The following is an 18,441-nucleotide window of genomic DNA, read 5'->3' as shown; positions in this document are numbered from 1 at the left end:
GCAAGAACAGTAAGATCTTCAGAACATTGAATGATAAGTGGTAGAGGTTTAACTTTCCAAGCTTGCAGCATGAGTCTCTTTGCAACTGTAAGGGCTCTCAAAGTCCACTTTTGCTGTATATATGTTAATCCCCACATCACAGAAATGTAATTTAAAAGCTCATGAACATCTGCAATTATCACAGATTTTCCAAGGTCCAAATTTATATGAGCAGTATTTCTTGGGATCCTAGCAATAGAATTCAACCTACAGAGCAGTAAGAAAACAGAATACTCAACTGAATATAAATACTTAGTTCAAAATGATCAAAATGTAGAAGAATAAAACAACTTTCAATTAATATTGCTTGGATATTAAATGGAAACAAGATAATGAATAAAGAAGTCAGAGATAGTTAATCCAGCAGCATTTCAGAGAAAAGGATTATTTGGCCGTTGCTTGATCCAAGAAAGAATCAATAATTGGTTTATTGCTTGATAAATTGTTTTCTCATTGCTGTCTTGAAGTTTAGAAGTGATTAGAAATGTTGTGTGCCCCTTCAGATGTCCTCTTTTAATGTATGATGTTCAGCAGTGTATTTGCAGGTATTTGCTTGCATCATCACGCAGCTAAAGATATCAAGGTTTGCACAGCTAAGTAACCTCCCTGTTTTCTATAGCCTTGTGGAACCATCATGCATCAGCAAATAAAGATGCCAAAATGCCCTTTTCTTCTTTTTTCTATGTGAAATTATGATGGCTAGTTGTTATGGATACTCACCTCACAAGCAGGTAAATTGTGGAATGGCTTCTGCATTCCATTAGAAAAGCTGTTTCTGGCTAGACAGGTTTCACTGATGGTGAAGAGAGGTGAAAAATAATTTGTGTTAAGGAACAGATAAATGGCAATCGTAAAATTAAATAATAAAGGGAACAAAAGATAATGATGATAAAGAAAAGAACAATTAATCCTCCCCAAAGAACCAAACTGAGCACAAAACAAAATGCAAACAAAGTAAGCCCAGCAGGGAAACACAAAAATGCAGCAGCAGCAGCAGACACCATCGCCATCTTGCCATTATAAATATCTTTATGCTTGAGCTGATTAAGAAAGCGCTTCTCAAACAAAGCCCTTGCAGCTATTTATACCTTGTGTCATCTGTCTTTCCAAATACCAATCTAAGAAGAACTTAATTGGATGGAATTGTGCTTTTCATTGAATTTCTTCAGTATAATTTATTTTGAAGTGAAATATTCCTGATAAGGTAGTTCAGGAAGTGTTTTGCCTTTAATAGGGAGTCATTGCATTCTTCCTGATCAGCAACCATCCAGATGGTGGGTGTTGGTCTTTTCTGGTCACAAGGAGTTATAAAGAAATTGATTTGGGCAGGATATCCTGGAAACAGACTTGGTATTGCTGCCCAATAATAAACGGCTTTATCTGTTGGTGGCTTTGTGTTAGTGAAAAGGACTTCAGCAGAGCAAAGCACCTGATTTTCTCTGATCCACTTACGTAAGAGAGCCCTCTTATCATATCCCATACTTCTTCATCGTGGTCTCTATGCATCACACATATGGGCTCTGCGCCCATGCGGAGACCAAAACCGGAACCTCCAATAGCTGAATATAACTTTTTGGCGGGAACCATCCCCCACGCTATTGCGCATGCACATGTGGTTCCCGCCCATACCTCGGTTCTTCGTCGTCCGCCATTGTGGCAAGACCGTTGACCAAACCTCTTAGCGTTTTCTCTCAAACTTACCTTTTTATTCTTCTTTACTCACCCGTTCTCCTCCTTATCTTCCTTGTTATTCCTTCACCTTCTTTATAGTTACTAAATTTTTTTTTTTTAAAAAAATGTTATTTTCTCTTCTGAGCGATCGGTTGGTCGCTGACGTCTTGGTGCATGGCCGTCAAGGCCCCGTTTAGGAAATGCATCAGCTGCAGGAGCAAGCTCTCACCATCTGATGGACATTCTCTTTGTGTGCTGTGTCTCGGAGAAGGGCACAAGGTAGAACAGTGCCATCATTGCATGTCCTTTACGAAGCAAACTCGTAAAAACAGGGCCGACCGCCTAAGGGCCATCCTATGGGAGAAGGTGCTTAAGGCCACAGATACTCCGGTACACCGTGAAATCCACCATCAGAGTAAAGTGGATAAGCCTTCCTCTTCAAAGCGTGAAAAGCATACCATGGCAAAAACTCAGGAAGATCAGAGCTCTGACGTTCGTTCGTTATCTCTGAAGAGACCATGGCACATGATAGGGCACTGTTACCCCTTACGCCTGGTCGATCCTTGGCAACAGTCACGGCGAAAAAGATATCTAAAAAAGCCCACACACCAAAGTCGTCGGACCCTCAAAGGAAAAAGAGGAAGAAGAAAGATTCCAAAAAACCTTCTCCACCATGAAAACAGCTATCGATACCGACGGCCTCGGTACCGAGCCAGCTGGCGCCACAAATGTCCTCGGTATCGAGACCAGAGACACATTCCATACCGAGAGTGACGACGCCCTCCGTCTCGAGGTCGAGATCTATGGAGTCGGTTTCGGAAGGCGAAATAAGGGATTCCACTCCACCTAGATCCGAACACCGACAGGGACCTCCACAGAGCCCAGTCTTACCAAGTAGGATTCAGAGCCCTGTGCCAATGCCTATCCCATACTTCTCTGGAGGTTCCTTCAACATTCAGGAGCAGCTTTTCAGGGAGCTTCAGTGGATAGGGATGATCAGAAAAATGGGTTGCTATTCCTTGCATGAGCAAAAATACATTCTGTTAGTGCAAAGCCACCATGGTTGTTGTTGTTTTTTGGTTGTTTTTTTTGGATGAGGGAGTAGGGGTAATATGCCACATGGGATAAAGTGGGCTAGGTTTTAGGGGTGTATTTCACAGTTCACTTAAAAAAAAGAAAAAAGCCAGCAGATTTCTGTCACAAGTCCTAGGTGGGTGTAGTGAATTCATTGTTGGAGGAGACGGAGGCAACATCCTGGGTGGAAAGAGAAGAGATGGGAGATTGTCAGATGGGTTTTGAAAGGCCTTTACCAAAGGTACCAAGCATTCCCAGAGTTTGTACGTTATCACCCTGCTGTATTTGTATGTGACCATGGCTTCTGGGCCCTATACTTGAGGTTAGATACATAATCCAAAACACACTTAGCTTTTGGAATATCTTCTAAAACATTCTAGGTAGTTTCATTTCTTTCCTCAATATTGTCTGTGGGTGCTTTAACGTTTTGAATGACTCAGGAGTCGTTATATATTTACACAAAGCAGAACAGGGTAAATAAATTCTCTGCTTAACTACCTTGCCTGCTTTGTTGCTCTGACAAAAAAAGAGGGAAAACACAGGTTGGAAGTTCACAAACATATGTGAAAATGGAGCAACTGGCATGGTTTATTGCAGCTGCATGCATTTGGAAGCCAGCATGCATGGCAGCTATTTATATGGAATTATAGCAAAATATGTTGCTTTGATTCTCATGCAACTCTGGTTGTTGTTGTTTTGCTTTTTACATTTTTTTCTCCTATCTGTGAAAAGTGTCCTATGCTAAGTGGTCCTAAGCAAACCCACACCCTTCTGAGAAACATTAATATAAATTCTGTCCATGTTATCATTTTCAATTAATCATAGGCATTCTTTCCAGGAGTATTACTGTGAATAAAAATCTTAATGTAGCAAGCAGCTTTTCATTTACCAAGATAAAAATACAAAAAAAGTGAAAAGGAGCTTGTTCATAATTAGCCAGATGGTCTTGCTTTTTATGTAGACTAAGGTGTTGCTGAAAATGATTGACTACTTTTTTGTTGACAAGATTTTCATTGCTACCAGGTAACATTTTCTTCTTGCCTGTGGATTTTGGCAATCTCTCTGGTATTATAACATTTGTTTTCTGGATGAATGTTGTTGTTTAAAGCTTTTATGTAAATATTCCAAAGTATTTTGAGAAATTCCACGTTTTTAACTCCTTTGGAACATGATTGCTGGATCCATTTAGACTTCTCTGTGACGTTTGTAAATGAACCCATGGTCATAGGCACCAAGTGACAACTTTTTCCTGTTACTTATATACGTAGAGAGAATTAAAACCTCCCTACTACAAAATTTCCAAGACAGTAATTTGATGGAATGCAGCAATGTTTTGATTGAAAAGTTGCAGCTAGTTTGTGCACTGATTGATTTTTGAGATACAGTGAAAGGACAGGTTGTTTTTAAAAGTGGGATTTTGGAGCACAATCATTTAAATCCATATATTAGAACTAGGACCTCACTGCTAACACTGAATCATCATACCATCTTCAGGAATATATTTTCTCTCTCTACCTTTTGAAATATAGCAGTAAAGCAGATTATCTTGTCTGTTTCATGATACAGATTCTATAATAATTATTTTTGAGCATTATCTGATTTTTCCATATCCCTAAGGAGCCTTAAGAGTAGGTAGAAAGTCTTCCAAATCAGTGATATTTAAATAGTGGGTTCTTGGTATTTTTGTAGTTTGTCTTTGTGGATAATGTACAAAAGGAACCAAAAAAATACATTCAGGTACTCCCTGAAGAAATCGGAAATTCCAAGCAATCATAAAATAATAGACCCAGAGAGATCTCTGTGTTGTCAAATCTGACTCTTCCCAGAACTCCTCACATGATTCAGACTGCAGTGTGCCATAAATGAAGAATAAGAGCAACTTATCCTTTAGAAAAGAGTTTTTAGAATTCAGAATGACTGCTGGAAATGATGTGTGAACTGGTCCAGTATGTTGTACATCAGATTTCCAGCTACTAGTCATGAGAGTGAGTAGCTAAATTTACAGAAGTTGGGAATGGGAGCCTGCCTGTCTCTGTGTGCATATGCGTGCATACACACACACACACACACACACACACACACACATTCTAGCAGGATTTTGCCTTTAATTGTATCAGAGTGTAGCACATGATTTTGGGTCACGGTTTACTGGGATGCATGAGTGTGATGGCCAAACCCAGACTACTGGTTTGTTTATGGGCTAAACAAAACTGAGGTTAATCCAACAATAAATCATGGATTTTCCACTGGATTGCTTAGCCACTAAAGGTGCAATGGTTTGCATGCTTAGAAAGAAAGAAGTCCTACAACTCCCAGCATTCAACAGCATGGCTGGCTGAGAAATGCTGTGAGTTGTATGAGCTTTTCTGTCTAAACATGTATAGGATTGCACCCTAAACAACCGAGTGTTCGAAGCTCAGATGTCAAGCTGACAACCTCCTACCGTGCCAATCAGAGGTTGTTTACAAAAATCCAAAACGACTTGTGGGCAATGTGCATCCCCAAGAATTGTGGTTTAAATAACTCATGATTTGCCACCATGACATGTGAACTGGACCATTAATTGCCAATTTGTAGTTGTTTAAATTGCCTTCTGGAGCTTCTGCTGTAGAATGATGATCAATAACATTCCAGTGCATTTTAGAAAAGAAGAAGTAGGAATTATAATGTGTTAATGTTTGCATTATGATGTCTTGCTCAAAGATCTGTCACTTTAAAATTAAGCCTTAATTAGGGCTGCAAACCTGTACATGCATAACTGCGAATAATCTCTTTTGTACCCACTGGGGCTTACTTCTGTGGAGTGCGCTCTAATTCTCCCGTGGCTTAAGAACTACACATTCTAATTTGTGTCTGAGTTGTGTTTCTTTGTATGTAGGCACAGTGGAGGCATTCTACATAGACAGTTTGTATAAATATCCTTAGACTATATCGGAGGGGTTAGACAGATGAGACTTGATTTGTAACAGCTATTTAAAAAACAAGTGAAAGCTAGATTTGGGATTTTCCTTCATTAGTCCAGTGCAATGTCGTGTTTAAAGTAGAAAAGTAATGCCACATTTAGAATTCTATGGCTTTCTTCGGACATAGCGCTAAACTTTAGTTTAGTTCTACATGAATGTGCCTGCTTGAGCCTTGGTCTTGAGTGCACCCTCTTCCCCTCTTTTACACCAACATATGCTACAGAAGACTGGAAGCCCATTTGCTTCCAGGTTTAAGATAACTGGAACAAGCCAAGTTCAGAAGCTAGTTTCTTACACTGTCTTCTTCCAATAAATGAGTTTAAACTCTAGTTCCTGCTTTGAATGTAATGACAGTCCAAGGTAAGTTTAGACCTAGAAGCAAATGCTTCTGTTCTTTTCCACTGGCATGGGAACTAAATTGTGTTTTAGCATTACATCCGAACTGGGTTTTAGTGTGACTTATTAGTAAAATTAATCTGAGAAGATGACTGTTTTGTTCCTTTTAGAGATTGAATCTATATGTGTGTACACACACACACTTAATATACTATGGTTGTTTAGATCTTATGCATGTTTTTAAGTCATAAAATATATGCTGCCATTTGTAGTAAGCGCAATGGCTATTATTATTTATATATTGTTTACATTTATACCCAACCTTTCCATAAAATTGCCCGTGGCAGCTAACAATGAAATCCACAATAAAAAAAACCTAATCCAAAAATGTAAGCTATATCAGAATAAATTCAGATAAGAGCAGATAAAAATGGCAGCTAGTTAAAAACATAATTAAATTAGAAATGCAGATTAAAATGCAGAGCAGTGGAGAAAAAAACTAAACAAATCATCCCAGTAGGCCAAATGGTAGTTTAAATAAAAAAACTTTTGCCTGTCAGCAGAAGGCCATCAATAAGGTGGCGTGATGAACCTCCCTTGATAGGGTTCCCATAAAAGTAAGAGTTTGCTCATTCCTGGAGAGCCTTCCTTGTACCATCTAATTTGAGGCCAAGATGATTTCTCTCAGGCCATCCTTTGCAGTTAATTTGGCATATGCTTTGGAACCCAGGACTATTCTCAGTTAGGTAACACAACTGGCTGTCTTTTTTGTGTGTGTGTTGCCTTCCCTTGTTTTTCACCCCTCCCCCCTAAATAAACTCCTTTTTATATTTAGACAAATTTGCCTGCGTTGTTTTAAACAGGGAATTCTCACAAACTCTTCCCTATGTGAAGGGCCACACTGTTACAAAACTACCGTTTATTATTTTAAGATTTTCACAAGGTTTTTTTGAGTCCTGTGTGTCTGGTCTATGGGCAAGAAAATCCAAAGCACATTTCTTTTTTAGTTTTTTTCTAGAGCTGGGCTGAAGGGGGTGATCCCTGAAAATAGGGATCAGAAACTCCAGAGATATCTGGACAGACTGTTTTGTGTCAGGATGTTCATCCTGACTGGCGACAGCCTATCAGTAATTTTTTGTGGGAATGGGGGAACCCTTGTAAAGAAGGGATCCACCAGTAGATGTAGTCATTCCCTCTCCCAGTCTGTTACAAGTGGGTACTGGAATTTTCCTTTTAAATGAATGTATGGTCAAGTATTAATTGTTTATCCATAAGATTTAGATGTGTTAATTGTTAAAACAATATCTTATCTTGTATGTAGCACACCTAAAGGAACGAAGCCTGTTTTGGTCCTGTGGTTTATTGTTTTCTTCTTCCAAAATTTAGAGGTGAAGAACCATTGTTCTATTCCATATGAATTGCTGCTAAAATTCCCAGTTCTTGAAACAAACAATTCTGGCACTTAGGTAGGGCTAGAGTGGTGGAGGAGCCTCACAGTGAAGGGACAGCGCAATATGGCCATGGTAGAAATACAAAAATTGTTCATACAAGCTGCATGCCTACTGCATGTGTCTACAATCCCCTGCCACCAAATAATAAATCTATAAATGATGTCACACCAATACAGATCAACCTAATAACCCAAACGACAACTGTGTCACAAGCACAAAGCAAGAACTAAAAGTGCACGCAGGGTACAACTTAGGGAGCTGAGTGGGGTGCAGGCTAGTTCAATGGCTCGATCTTCTCTTAGTGCCTTGGTGCACTTTAAGGTGTAGAATAGACAGAAGTCTGAAAGCAAGGGTCTGCAACTAAAAGTTTAATAAATAAAAGTTAAGACTAGGTTCTGAGATGTGCCTTATTTGGCTTATTTAGTTTCTGAGCTTATTAAAATTGTAATGGAAGGGAGATAGCTGTCACTCTTTCAAGAGCTGGGTACTGGCTGATCTGTGGATTACACTTACTGATGTGTGTCAATATTATGCTTCGGTCTCAGAGACTATTCTGTTTCCTAAACAAAGAATTCTGTGAGAAAGGTCGAGGTGCCTCACCTGTTTTGCATTTAACAAATGCTGCTCCCAAATGTTTTCATTCACTAGACATCCCAAACCCTTTGACTTCAGTAGTCTTATGTGCCTTTCCGCTGTATAATTACACTATGTGAAGGTAAAAAAAGGTGAAGTGATGTTTGTGACCTCCCAGCTTGAGATGGCTTTTCAGTCTCAACAAATAAAAGCTGGAGTTCTGCTATTCCAAGATAAAAGTAGCCAGCCTGTAAGCAAGAGGGCTTCCATGGGATTGCAAATGTAAACCTTTTGCCACAGCAAAGTGTTCTGTAAATTAATCTGCTGAGTTTGGCCTAGCACAGCTTGGCTATTTGACATTTTATATTTCCCCTTCAGAATCTTTGTCATTGTAAAACTGACAAAGAGGAGTTAGATTTTCTTGATGAAACTCATCCAATTTAGTATCCGTTTTAACACCAGAAAATGTGGTTTACCAATATTTTTCTACGTCAGCACAATTTCACTTTTCCATGAGAATTGTAAATATTGCCAAGTGTAATAAACCAATTCATGAGAGACTTAGGTTTTACCAAGTGTGCTATTTACTACACATGTATGCCTGAATGTGCACCTTCAGACATGAAATCCTGAAACTTGGAAGGGTCTTTTTAAATATTGGGTAGTGAGCACTCCCAAAATGTAATACCATAAGGGCTGAAGTAATGAAGTCACACCAATGAATCCTGCTTAGCTGAGGATTCTTTATTGAAAATACAGACATTTGTAGGGTTATTTTTTTTTCATATTGCCCAGGGTTCCCCAGCCTCTGTGGACCTGTGGGTGCAGTTGGAATTCTAAAAAAGTGTCCTGTGGTAGAGGGGTCATGGATTGGTGGTAGAGGGGCCACTAATCCGAAAAATGTTAGGAGTGCCCTCCCCCGCTCTCTGTGTGTGCGTGTGTGCACGCTTTCTCTCTCACTCTGGTTTTTCTCTCTGGCTCCCTCCCTCTCCCTGGCACCTCTTTCCTTCTCTTACTCTCACTCCTTTCTCTTTCTGTCCCCATACACATTTTCTTTTCTTTTTGACTAAGATGCCTTCATTCCCAACCTGTTCAATTGAATTTCCAGATATTTTTGGACTTGAACTCATGGGAATGCTGGAAGTTGAAATCCAAAACACCTGGAGATCTACTTTCTGCCCACTCCTGTATTAGATAACCACATCATTCACTTAAATATGAAAGGAAAAAGCGCCCCTGCTAAAACAAAAACAAAAACAGCTGGAGGAGGGTAGAAGTCTCTGTTGCCCCTAGGCAAAGTTGGCAGAAGATAGAAGGGGCTCAGAAAAACTGGCTGGGTTCCCCAGAAAAGTGGGGGCAATGAAGGAAGAAAGGTGGGGAGGTGTCCAAAACCAGATTGATTTGCCAGGGAGAGGTTAGTAACAGGGCTATAATACCTATACTGCTTTTTCTGATTAGCTTTGAGTGTGATAAAGGTGGAGACAATGGGGTCCCTCTTCAGCAACAAAGAATGGGGATATTCTGTAAGATTCTTCTTGTGGGAGAAAAAATAGTCTTCCATGGATCAAATGAGTCCTAGTTACTGTGCTGACTAGCTGTTGCTTTTATGCTTCAGATCTGTGTTTAATCATTAAAACTCAAACAATGCCAGAAATCCTGTCTCTGGTGACACAATGGAACTAAGATGATTGACAATTCTTCCTTGCTGCTTAAGCAGGAAGGTAGCAACAGGCTGCTGTAAGTTTTTACCTGGCGGCCTATTTTCTGAGCAGCATCTAGAGTTAATTACCATTTTGCAAGTAATATCCAGGGAGGGGAAAGAGGTCAAGGGATTAAGTCTGGAGGACAATGAGCTTGCTGGAGACAGGTGATAACAGTTGTGCCTTGAGTTCCAGGACCGGTTTCGAAGATGGCAAAAAGGCTTCTCTGGTAGTTTCTCCAAGCTGAAATGAAGCCTCTTTTTCCAGATGCAAACAGAAATAGCAGAATATTAGAGTGCTAACTAGCACGTGTATGTTTTGTTTGAAGAACATTTAACAGTTTCAATTTTAGGCAGAAAAAAACCTACTGACTAAAATGCAGACATACAATACAAATGGAAGTTTGAGCTAAATAGGTATGGGGAGTTAAATATCTACCAATACTCTGAATTATCGCACTAACAGGAGGCAATAGGAGATGGGACCAGAGGGGCAAGTATTTAAAGCAGGGCTGCTTAAAAATGTGCGTGCTCACACTCAGATAGTGCCCCCAATTTGAAGTCCCCCTTCAAATTTGTCATGATTCAAATTGGGGCTTGCATCTACCTCTACCATTTGCAGTTGAAGATAGTGGTGCTTGCAAACCTCTGGCTGCAAATGCAAGCTCTGCATAATCTAAAAGAGGCTATGCATAGAATTGTTATCTGTTGGCAGCCAGAGATTGTGGGGCTTGAATATAAACCCCACAATATTTGGCTGTAACTACCATCCCTGCCTTCCTTTGCCTGTTTATTGCCTGCCCGTCTGTCTGTCTGTCCGTCTCTCTCTCTCTCTCTCTCTTCATTCATTCCTTTGGGAGTGGGGTGCTGACAGGGAGAACTAGGGAGTGATTCTTTTTTGAACCATTAAAACATCTGAACTTTTCTTTACCTTGAACACTTGAGCAGCAGACCAAATGGTTTTTGGTCAAAGCAAGCAGGCATTCACCCATCTCTAGATGGAACCATGTGGGATATTACAGGGAAGATAGTAGATATGGTGAGCAGTGCTTTAAAGAACAGAATGTAAGGGTTTTAATTAAGGCATGCTAATGGGCAAACTAAGTGGACATCCTTTTTTTCACATGCCCACCCCATTCATGGATAAATAAAGTGTGGGTGGTTTTTTTTTTCTTTAATAGGAAAAGGCCATTCAACTCTCCTTACTCTTGCATTTTACTTCCACTTAGTCCTTTGCTCCAGCTAGTTTTCTCTGTTCCCAGCTCATTCCCAATATTGGAATTGGGAAGGGTGTAAGCCCCCCTGCTTTTATACTCACAGGCTGGATACATAAATGATGGCCTCATCATGTGTGGTTTGCCCCTAAGATGGACAAAGCCTAAAGTTTCCAACCTTTGAAACGTCAACTGCTATGAGATCTGCCTAGGTTAGGTCTTGAAGAGAGAATATAACTGTTGCATAGTATTATCAAAACTCCTGCCAGTTTAAAAGACCAGAGTTAAGGCTATCTCACATAATTCCAAACTCCAAAAATACAGGAAATTGGAAGCTAAGGCTAATGAGTTAACTCATGTGTCCCATGATTAGTGATGATGTTGTGCAAGGTCACAATTTGTGTTTGCTCACAACTTACCCTCTGTGCACCCACACTTTTCCTGGGTCTTTCAGTCCCAAATCCAGATTGAAAGGAGGGCATGGCTGGGACCAGCAATATTGTTCCACATTGTTCTGAATCTCCCACCAGTCAACTTCAAGGTTCTAGTATGAGAGAGGGAGAAAAATGCCTCCCTATGCACTTTCTCCACAACTTGCATAATTTTATACACCTCTGTCTCCTCTCGCTTGCCTTTTTCTCTAAGCTAAACAGTCCCAGATATTGTAAGAGAGTTGCTCCAACCCTTTGATCATTTTAGTATAAGTTTTCTAAAGATGCTTTACAAAATGCAAGCCAGCCCTCCATGCCCGTCTACTTTTCAGTAACAAATATTTGGGTCAATGCAAGTTATTTTTTAAGCTCTCTTTTTCTTCTACACCCACACCCACACGCACCCTCTGTCCCTCTCTCTTTTGCAGAATTTGGTGGAATATTTTGTTTAAACCACTGACCAATTTATTCCTTAATAAATTGTCTTTTTCTTATAAATGCAGATGGATCTTACTGGTATTAATACTGCAAACATTCATATTATTCTCATGTCATATTATTGTCTTGAGTTTTTTGTGACATTAGTTTAGGGAATCTATTAAATTTAACTGCATTTTATCTTTCTCCAATGCACTGCAAAACTATGCTGCTACAAGTGCAATAAATATATAATATGGGATTATTAGTACCAGGCAAAACTAAAAGCAGTATCCCAATTCTGTAAACATTTTGCTCCTTTTTATGTAATTGCACAGGGTTTTGATGGTGCAGGGGGGGGCCTCCTGGCTAAGGAGGGCTGTGTAAGAAGTTTGGTGCTGATCCTGCAAACCTCCAAGAGTTTATTTGCGCCCCCTCCCTTTTGGTACACCTGGGGTTTTCACTCCTTTGTGTGTAATTGTGCAGGGTTTTGATGGTGCATCAGGTGCCTCCCAACTAGGGGAGGCTCTGTATAATGTTTGGTTCCAGTTTTTCATACTACTAGGATTTTAGAGGCACCATCCGCTGGTTGGGGTTAATGCTAGAAGCGCTGAATGTTTAACCTCTTCCCTCTCATTGGGATATTGTGAAAGGCTAAAACAGGCTGCTGCAATGTTGTCAATGGGTGAAATAGTGTCATTGCTGAGGTGGACTGCAGCAGTACAGGGGCAGTGGGATAACTCAGATTATACATAGTAGCTTATTTGTTTGATTGTGTGGGGGATAAGAATAACTTGTTTCCAGAATAAGTCACTGTAAGTAGCTTCTTAACCCATCATGACTTAAAGTGATGTCCGAACGCAAACTTTTGTCTCATGTACTTGCCCATTTTTGCTACCCCTGATATTTGGATTGCTGTTCTAAGGCCATGTCTACACCAGCTGTTTATTCCTGAATAATATTGCAGTCATCACTACCGGGCCACATGATGTTCACCTACTCCCACGGTGATCTCGGGTCAACCCCTCAGTTGTTCAGGAATGTCACTGGCTGGATTTGTCATGGCTTTTCCGGCTCTCTCGCTACGATCCCGAAGTCTGCAGCTGGCATGCCCCCCCTTTGTGAAGATGTTGCTGTTTGGTGTGAGCTCCTAGTACAGTGAACAGCCAATCTGCTGTCAGGAGAGTGCCTGGGCATCCGTGTTTTTCATTGCTGAGTGGTTTTTTTTTTACACGAACATATTGATGTGCCAGGTGCACATCTTCGACACAGTACCTATCCCCCACTCCGTTGCTGTGTGTCTGCACTGGTGTGCATCTTGGAGGAGTTACTAAATTTTTTCCCCATGCCCCGTACCCAACTGTCCAGTCCCGCCCACTTCTCCTGATACCCATTTGGAACTGCTGTCCTGGAGCACATGTCCTCCCACAGTGGCTCCCCTTTACTTATGGGAAACTTCCCTTGTGTGTGCCCCATGAGCGACAATCCCAGAAGCAGGAAACCTCGCAATTATCCCTCCTCCATTGCGAAAGGGCTGTAGGTGTAGATTAGCCCCAAACCACACCAGTAATTAGTCAAATGATGAGGTTTACTCCATGCTCATTAATGTATAAATAAAAATAAGATTATTTTCTTTAAAATGTGGTTTTGATAGTGGCAAAGTGTGAATCAGTAACTTTAACGCTCTGTACTCTTTTATAATAAACATATTATTATGTTATTATATTGGACTTGATGGCCATGATTCTATGATTTGTTGAAACAATATTGATTTCTTCAAGAATAATTTCCTTTTTAGAAAGTGGTGCTCAGCAGAAAAATAGCCGATGCATGTGAACACCCATAGGGCCCAAACTCTAGGAAGGGAGGAACAGCTATATAGAGAAATGCTTCTTGTCTTAATTGTATCCTCAGCGAGGAAACCACGTGAATAAAATATAAGCATAAATAAGACTTGCTCCTGATTCCTTTGTTGAAAAGGCTATTGTGTTATCACTGAATTAATGTTACCCCCCAAAAGTTAAATAAATCATCATTTGTTAGCTAAAATTCAGCACTTCAGTTTTATTCAGCAAGTAATTTTTATATTTTATTTATTTATTTAAGGATTTTTATGCCGCCATTCAGCCAAAAAAGGCTCTCATGGCGGCTTACAAAAGTATTTCTTGACAGTCCCTGCCCACAGGCTTACAATCTAAAAGACATGACACAAAAGGAAAGGGGATTGGGAGGGAGGAGGGGGAAAAGGAAAGCAAACTCAGGCACTACAATCTTAGTTGGAAAGTTCAGCAGTTACAGGTGACAGCAGGAGGGAGGGGGCTCTCAGCTGGAGCTGGACCCAGGCACGGTGGAGAGGTGCCTGGCTGCTGCTTCCTCCCTCTCTGGTGGCCTCTGCAGTTACAGTTGGTAGCAGGAGGGAGGGGGCTCTCAGCTGGAGCTGGACCCAGGCACGGTGGAGAGGTGCCTGGCTGCTGCTTCCTCCCTCACTGGTGGCCTCTGCAGAGACAGTTGGTAGCAGGAGGGAGGGGGCTCTCAGCTGGAGCTGGACCCAGGCACGGTGGAGAAGTGCCTGGCTGCTGCTTCCTCCCTCACTGGTGGCCTCTGCAGAGACAGTTGGTAGCAGGAGGGAGGGGGCTCTCAGCTGGAGCTGGACCCAGGCACGGTGGAGAGGTGCCTGGCTGCTGCTTCCTCCCTCACTGGTGGCCTCTGCAGAGACAGTTGGTAGCAGGAGGGAGGGGGCTCTCAGCTGGAGCTGGACCCAGGCACGGTGGAGAGGTGCCTGGCTGCTGCTTCCTCCCTCACTGGTGGCCTCTGCAGAGTAATGAGAAATTAGTAAAATAAAACTATAGCCATTGGATGGCTACCTGTATAGTAGAACAATTGTGCAAATATATACACTTATAAGGTTGTAACAACCCTGAAGCAGGCTCCTAGGCTAAAGTAATGAGGGTAATATATTTGTGCATTGACAGCTAAAGTGCTCCAAGAAATGGACAGCAAACTTGACTCTGTGTGCTTTGGTGTTTCCCTCTAAATTGTATGCTGGGTTTTATGTGAGACAAAGCATTAAACATAATTAGTACATCTAGTAAAAGATTTATTGAACCGTAGAGAATTTCTGCCACTGTTAAATACTAGGTCAAACAAGAGTGGTCGCAGCTTGGCAGTATATTTTATTAGGTTGCAAGTTCTATATATAAAAAGATAGAAACTTGGGGAGGGGGCTTGCAAAAAAGAAGAAAAGAATTCTTTATGTTTTGCATACAGTCAGAACACTATGGGTAAGCTGGGACAGCAATAATATGTAGCCTCCAAACTTCATGAAACATGCTTCATTATCTTGACTGGCAAGCTAATTTCCCTGCTGTGATTCCTGCTGATGGTTTTGAACGTATAGCTGTATGAAATATTGCCAAACTTTTTTCAAGTGGCATTTGAAGGAAAACGGTGAATTAATTCAGTTGTCATAGTGCATTTTTAGATTCTACTATTTTGCTCCCCCATTTTCTAAGTCGTAGGGTGTTCGAGGCAGATTTTGCATGTCGTTGTACTATGGAGAAGGATAATTGAAGTTCTAGGATTCTCTATTTTTGGAAGGAAGTTTTAAAGGCTCAGTAACCAATACCAAAAGGAGTTCCAAAGAAACAACAATCTTACCTACCCAAACCCAACAACCTCTAAGCAAAATTAGGTTTGATCAGATATGTTCAAGATTTTTCTTAGGCTTCCCATCGAGAACCAAAGTAACTTTGTTTCAATCCTCTTAATTGCATGTCAGTGTGAGTTCAAGAAAAAACTGCTTTTCTTCAGGCTGAGACTTGAAAATGTGATGGAAGACTCCTTGGTTATGGAGGGGAGGAGAGTGTCCCAACCCAAGTGGCTTTCTGTTACCCTTGAGTCCCCGAAGAATCTTTTCCTCGCTATTGCAGCATACAGTCAAAACTTCCAAATAGAATATGGAAACTAAAGGAAAGGGACTGTAGTTCAGTGGCAAAGGATTTGCTTTATGTAGAAAATGTTCCAAGTTTAAATCTTCTATCCACATAAGTTTTTTTTTTTATTATGGGAAACATTCAGCCACATGATCCCCCTCCTGTAGTCTGAAGCAATATAGTCCAACCACAGGTTTTTCACTTGGATAAACCGGCACAGTCAAAATGTATTTAGAAATACTTTTACTATATATATGGAGAATACTTTTTCCTTCCCACCGAGCAAGTGGCAGTCTGCATCTACCACAGAATGAAGGAGAAGGGCTAATAGCAGAGATGGAAATGTTCCACATAAGCCTGAGTCCACTGCAGGCCACTTTCTGACAATTAAACATTGCCTCCACTTCCCTGGAAAGCCTCAGGACAGCAGGCATCCATTTTCAAGACCAGGTTTTAAAAGCCTAGGTCTTTGCCTCTCTTCCAAAGAAACCAATTCCAATTTTTTCTTCCTTCTCAATTCAGACTGCTGCTGCTGTTATTGGTAATCCCCAGGACAAAGCAAAGGGAGCTTGTCCCCTCCCCAGTCTTTCAGATAAAGAAAAGTAAAGTGTGTGAGAGAAGCCAGTTGCATCTGGGGCTGGGGAATAAAGAAATCTTAAGGGAAATCAAAGAAATTGCCTCTCTTTTTCGTCCTATTCAGTCAGCTAACCAATTTATAAAGCAAATGGGATGTGTGTTTAAAATTCTACCTGACTCTGAAATGAAGTGGCATAGGAACTTGTTGACTGGGCAGTATTTGGAATGAATATATTCTCAGGGTGAAGGGTGGAAGCTGCGAGTTCAAAAGTTGCTGATGTAGAATTTGAAGAGAATAGTGCTGGGGCTGAAAGGCAAAAGGGACTGTAGTGTGGGGAGAGAAATGAACTCAGCAACATAGGAAAGGAATTGAAAATACTGTGACAACTCTCACCGGTTCTCAGCCCATCAATCAGATCTGCAATATTCCCAGGAAGAGAAGGGAAAGGGAAGAAACCCTTGCAGGTGCCAGAACTAGATTCTTCCCTAAATGTCTACTTCTATACTGGGGCAGCTTCACAGAACTCTCTTATGCAAGCTCTGCCAGCTTGCCCCATTCCAGAATGAGAGTTTCTGCTCTTTTCAGCTTGCCCCCAGAAGCACTAAATCTTTGTTGGTCTGCTTGTTCCATGGAGTCATGGAGCTGGCTGCTTGCAGATGGTCACCATTGGATACTGCCCCAGTTTTTCTAATTTACCTGTTGTAAAGAAACCTCTCTCCCTTACTTTTCTTGCTTCCTGATGGCTCACCAAATAATGAGTTAAATTGTGATAATCTGGTATTAAGGCTAACTGAAGGTGGGGAGAGAACAACTCAGCAGGCACTCTTCTAATTAAAACTATGAGATGTCAGACTTTGAAAGTAATGAAATTGTTTTTTTCCATAGTAAACTTTTAAAACATAATAGATCTAGTTTTAGAACACTGTTAATTGCTATGTATTATACAGTGTTAAAAGATTGCCAAATAGGATAATGATACCATCTAGTGGTGAATATTGCATTTACAGCATATAAACATCAAGAATGATGCTGAGATGAAAACATTGAAAAATATTTTTGAATTCTAATTATATACCAGATTTGCATTCAGTATCTTAAGGAATGCAGCACAATATAAATGCTGATGCTATCTGTTTAAGTAAAACAGTTCTTAATTTCATATGATTTTCGTTGCCATTTCTTATTAATATGAACTAAAAAAAAAAGCTGTGCATGGGCAATCCTAATAGTGTGACCATGACATTCATTAAGACAGTGCTAGCACACTAAGTCACCGTCATTCTCAGACCCAGTGAGGATACTTGTTAAGAAGCAGATAAGAATATAAGAGCTATGCTGGATCAGATCAAAGGCCTATCTAGTCCAGCATTCTGTGCATATCACAGCCAACCAGATGCCTATGGAAAGTCCATAAGCAGGACATGAACATTCCTTCTCATGTTCCCTAGCAACTAATATTCAGTGGCACATTGCCTTTTAAGAGTGGAGGTGATATATAGCCATTATGACTAGTACCTTTGATAGCCTTATCCTCCCTGAATTGGTCTAATCCCCTTTTAAAGCTGTTCAAGTTGGTGGCAATAATTACATCTTGTGGTGGAGTGACCCTGGATTCTATTATTATGAGAGAGGGAGAAAAATCTCCACCTATCCACTTCCTTCATACTATGCATAACCTTATGCACCTCTGTCATGTCTCTCTCACCCCCCCCCCCCCGCTACTCCCTTACTCAATTCACCTTTTTCCTAACATAAAGAGTGCCAAATATTGTAACCTTTCCTCATTGGGGAGTTGCTACAGCACTTTGATCATTGTAACTTAAGTTCATCAATCTTTACTTCACATAACATGAAATTGTAACTTGGTTGGCGATAAACATATGGGGACAATAATTACTATTGGTAGTTACCTAATCAAAAGCGGGCTTTGCTGATCTAATATTCTAATTATGCTGTAGTGATGAGATATTGCAAAAAAAAAATGTCCTTATCAAATTACTGATTTGTTGTTCATATTTTTTCCCCAGAAGGAACTTAGTCTCCCTAGAAGAGGAAGTTTGTGAG

At 40.6% G+C, this 18,441-nt stretch overlaps 1 protein-coding gene across 6 annotated transcripts in view; it reads left to right on the top strand.

Moving 5' to 3' along the window:
• The window catches only part of MAST2 (microtubule associated serine/threonine kinase 2), a 181,331-nt gene that overhangs the window by 51,775 nt on the left and 111,115 nt on the right, over positions 1-18,441 (top strand). For all 6 annotated transcript variants that reach the window (XM_063139611.1, XM_063139602.1, XM_063139594.1 and 3 more), the window contains one exon: positions 18,405-18,436. In XM_063139611.1, coding sequence (XP_062995681.1) covers positions 18,405-18,436 — 32 coding nt within the window. The remainder of the gene's footprint in view (positions 1-18,404; positions 18,437-18,441) is intronic.

The sequence above is a fragment of the Elgaria multicarinata genome, chromosome 1, assembly GCF_023053635.1.
Source record: "Elgaria multicarinata webbii isolate HBS135686 ecotype San Diego chromosome 1, rElgMul1.1.pri, whole genome shotgun sequence".
NCBI lineage: Eukaryota > Metazoa > Chordata > Lepidosauria > Squamata > Anguidae > Elgaria > Elgaria multicarinata.
The sequence above is the reverse complement of the archived record's forward strand: the minus strand, read 5'-3'. Positions and strand labels throughout refer to the sequence as shown.